Source organism: Alosa pseudoharengus, unplaced genomic scaffold, assembly GCF_046254945.1.
Source record: "Alosa pseudoharengus isolate Yale_2024_CS ecotype anadromous, Long Island Sound unplaced genomic scaffold, YU_APseudo_1.1 YU_APseudo_1.1_scf_6, whole genome shotgun sequence".
NCBI classification, from domain to species: Eukaryota; Metazoa; Chordata; class Actinopteri; order Clupeiformes; family Clupeidae; genus Alosa; species Alosa pseudoharengus.
In genome coordinates, this window is record NW_027468848.1 from 3,172,512 (window position 1) to 3,177,511 (window position 5,000).

Here is a 5,000-nt window from a genome sequence, read left to right on the forward strand (position 1 = left end):
TTAGAAATAAACCTCTTTGTTGTTATTATGTTCCGTTTCGCCTCAAAGCAGAGCTCAGATGGCAGACTTCAGACCTCACACACACACACACACACAAACACACACACACACACACACACACACACACACACACACACAAACACACACACACACACACACACACACACACACACACACACAAACACGTATATAGTGTGAAGGAGGAAGCAGAGCTCAGATGGCAGACTTCAGACCTCACACACACACACACACACACACACACACACACACACACACACACACACACACACACACACACACACACACACACACAAACACACACACACACACACACACACACACACACACACACACACACAAACACGTATATAGTGTGAAGGAGGAAGCAGAGCTCAGATGGCAGACTTCAGACCTCACACACACACACACACACACACACACACACACACACACACACACACAAACACACACACACACACACACACACACACACACACACACACACAAACACACACACACACACACAAACACACACACACACACACACACACACACACACACACACAAACACGTATATAGTGTGAAGGAGGAAGCAGAGCTCAGATGGCAGACTTCAGACCTCACACACACACACACACACACACACACACACACACACACACACACACACACACACAACAGGTGTCTGCACCTCCTCTCTGAGAGCCAGGTGAACATGGTGAAGGTGATGAACTCTCACACACACATAGACTCTGATGCTGGTGTTGATTTAGTGTTTTGTGTGTGTGTATGTGTGTGTGTGTGTATGTGTGTGTGTGTGTGTGTGTGTGTGTGTGTGTGTGTGTGTGTGTGTGTGTGTGTGTGTGTGTGTGTGTGCAGCTCCTCTCTGAGAGCCAGGTGAACATGGTGAAGGTGGTGAACTCTGTGAGCGACGCACTGAGCTCCATGCAGAAGGAGACGGGCAGCATCAAGAGCCGCCTGAAGGCCGACCTGCAGAGAGCCCCCATACGCATCCCCCGGCCCAAGGGCTGCGCCATCGGAGAGGGTAAACGACAACAACAACAACAACAACAACAACACAGCAGCAACTACACAACACAAACACGTCAACAACAACAACATCAACAACACAGCAGCAACTATACAACACAAACACATCAACAACAACAACATCAACAACACAGCAGCAACTACACAACACAAACACATCATCAACATCAACAACACAGCAGCAACTACACAACACAAACACGTCAACAACAACAACATCAACAACACAGCAGCAACTATACAACACAAACACATCAACAACAACAACATCAACAACACAGCAGCAACTACACAACACAACCACATCATCAACATCAACAACACAGCAGCAACTACACAACACATCAACAACAACAACATCAACAACACAGCAGCAACTACACAACACAAACACATCATCAACATCAACATTATCATCATCAACAACAACATCAACAACACAGCAGCAACTACACAACACATCAACAACAACAACATCAACAACACAGCAGCAACTACACAACACAAACACATCAACAACATCAACAACACAGCAGCAACTACACAACACAAACACATCAACAACATCAACAACACAGCAGCAACTACACAAACACATCAACAACATCAACAACACATCATCAACTATACAACACAAACACATCAACAACATCAACAACACAGCAGCAACTACACAACACAAACACATCAACAACAACAACAACAACAACAACATAGCAGCAACTACACAACCTCTAAAAACATTAACAACATCAACATCATCAATATCAACATTATCATCATCAACAACAACAACAACACAGCAGCAACTACACAACACAAACACGTCAACAACAACAACATCAACATTATCATCATCAACAACAACAACAACACAGCAGCAACTACACAACACAAACACATCATCAACATCAACAACACAGCAGCAACTACACAACACAAACACGTCAACAAAACATAACACTACCAACAAAAGAACAGCACATTTAAAGAACTGTGATTCACCAATAAAAACACAACAACAACAGCAATAGAACAAAAGAATACATTAACTAATCATGAAATCATTGATGAATAACTTTTGACTGTCTTCTCCAACATAGCTTTGAACTCTCAATCCTGTTCAAATTCACTTTCAATGTTACTGATTTGTATTAGGCCATTAACAATACCCATTAATCAAAGTGTTTCATATGGTGCAAGGACTGAGCCTAGACACTGTGGCATGGAGAAGTTCCTTTTGAAGAGCAGAACCCAGTTTAGAGGTGTGTGTGTGTGTGTGTGTGTGTGTGTGTGTGGGGGCCGTCTACTAGAGCTCCAGCAGAGGGATAAAGAGATACATTGTACCTGCGCCATTAAACCTGACCTCTCCTGACCTCTCTCTCCTTCCCTGACCTCTCCTTTCTCCTCTCCTCTCCCCTCTCCTCCTCCTCTCATCTCCTTCTCTTCTCTCCTCTCCTCCCCATCTCCCCTCCTCTCATCTCCTTCTCTCTCCTTTCTCCTCCCCTCTTCCTCCCCTCTCCTCTTCACCTCTCCTCCTCCCCTCTCTCCTCTTCTCCTCTCCTCTCCTCCTCCTCTCCTCCCCTCCTCCTCTCCTCTCCTCCCCTACTCTTCTCCTCTCTTCCTCCTCCCCTTTCCTCCTCCCCTCTCCTCTCCTCCTCCTCCTCCCCTTTCCTCCTCCCCTCTCCTCCTCTCCTCTCCTCCTCCTCCTCCTCCTCCTCCTCTCCTCTCTCCTCCTCCTGTAGGTGCCAGGCCGCGGGACTGCAGTGATATCTATGCGAGTGGTCAGAGGGAGGACGGCATCTATTCCGTGTTCCCTGTCCACTTCCCTGCTGGCTTCCAGGTCTACTGTGACATGACCACCGACGGGGGCGGCTGGACGGTGAGTTTTACACACACACACACACACACACACACACACACACTCACACACACACACACACACACACAAGGACACACACAAGGGCACACACACACCCACACACACACACACACACACACACACACCTCGAGGATACACCAATACCATTTTTCACAAACTTGTCAATACCTCTTTGTGCCACAAAATAACTCTAATGGTAGCAGACAAATGGAGGTTTAGTTTTTCTTTTCTTTTCTGCTCTGTTACAATAATGAGTGATAATGACAATGTACATACGCAGTAATAGCAGCATATTTCAAACAAAACAAATTGTTTTGTGAAACAAGCCTCCACACTGGCACTGTCTCCACATTTTCCCATATTTGTGTGTGTGTGTGTGAGTGTGTGTGTGTGTGTGTGTGTGAGAGAGAGAGAGAGAGAGAGAGAGAGAGAGAGAGAGATTCTTTACCGTCTACCCTAGAGTTAGATGAGACGATATATACCCTTCTCTTCTCTGTACATTAATGCTGTCTGATACTGTTAGCCTAGCTTAGCATAACTCACTGGATGTGGGTTAGAGCAGTTAGCCTATAGCTAGCCTGTAGCTCTACGGGCTAAGTGGTATCAGTGTGTGGTATTTATTTATTATTATTTATTTGTTTATTTATTAGGACAATGCTCATTAATTAACAGACAAGCTGTAAATAAGCCGGAGTTAGCTTGTGAGTGCTAATTTCCATCCGTTGTCTCTAGCCAGCTCTTAAAAAGACAGCCTAGAATAAAACAGCAAACAGAAACAAAACAAAAACAACAGTATAAGGGACTAGACAAGCCTTAATCCGTCTAGACCCAACGTATTCCATCTCTTAAGTTTATGTTTAAAAGTTGTGAAGTTGTTGCTCTGTCTTAACTCATTGTTTCAGGCCATTAGGAGTGTGAGTATACGAGCACAGTGTGGCCTGATACTCCATGCTGGGATGGCACTTATAAAACATGTCAACAGTAGTGAATGGAAGAATGCAAGAATGCTTGTAAAAAGTGTCTGTCAAGAAAAGTAGGTAAAGCCAGAATTGACCGTAGCTAAATTGTCTCACTGCGTTGCATGTCAGATGGCCAAGTTTTGTTCTCTGTTTACACACATTCCCATATACACAAGCAGAATCAGAATCATTTTGTTTGTCATTGTAAATAGGGCTGGGACAACGCGTCGATGTAATCGGTGACGTTGACACAAAAAATAAGTTGACGCAAAATATGCGCGTCGATTCGTCAATCATAACGCGTGCAGCCAAATATTTTTAATTTTACACTTTCAGTGTTTCCCATATGTTGACTAATCTGTGGCGGGGTGCCACGAAATCAAAACCGGCCTATTTAAAATCCTTTATTTAGATAAAATAATCCTTTCATTGAGCTTCGCTTTTTTTGCACGCAGCCTTTCCTTGCCCCACCCACTCTCTCTCGTAGCCCGCTGCCACTCCTCTGCATGTGCATTTAACACAAAATATTCACGATTGTTGAAGGATTGTTGTTGTCACATAGAAGCATTGCATAGAACACAGCAGGCTAAATTGCTATTAAATCCGCTTAGCATCGTGACCATGCTACAAATTTGTTCAAAACTGCTGCATTAAAGTTAACTCTGCTAAGGTCTTATCACAACATAGTACATTGAGGAGACTAAACTAAGTTAAGTTATGCAATCAAGCAGTATCTCAAAGCCTACGTTAGAATACTGTTTGGATGTCGAGTTTAGCATGCTTACTTACAGCTGCTTGTCAATTTCGTTACTCATGCAGGGCTCATTTTATTGACTCTGACACTGAATGTTTGCAAAATCCCGATGTAAATGGAAAAGTGTTTTCCAAGACTCAGGAGTGCTTGTTCCAAGGGGAAGTACGAACCGTTATTTGAACTAACTACGTTATGAATTGCATCCACACATCAGCAGCCTTTTAACTGTGTACAAAAGTGTTACAATTGCAAGGGTTCCCTCACGAACGTAGTGACAGGCACTCAATTAGACCTATACACTACTGAACTTTATTGAATGCTACCTCTGACTAAGAATGCATTACTTTGCACTTAT

At 43.8% G+C, this 5,000-nt stretch overlaps 1 protein-coding gene across 1 annotated transcript in view; it reads left to right on the forward strand.

The window, feature by feature from the left end:
• Positions 1–5,000, forward strand: part of fibcd1a (fibrinogen C domain containing 1a) — a 118,665-nt gene that overhangs the window by 55,074 nt on the left and 58,591 nt on the right. Inside the window, exons 3-4 of the mRNA XM_076269814.1 lie at positions 880–1,045; positions 2,796–2,932. Coding sequence (XP_076125929.1) covers positions 880–1,045; positions 2,796–2,932 — 303 coding nt within the window. The remainder of the gene's footprint in view (positions 1–879; positions 1,046–2,795; positions 2,933–5,000) is intronic.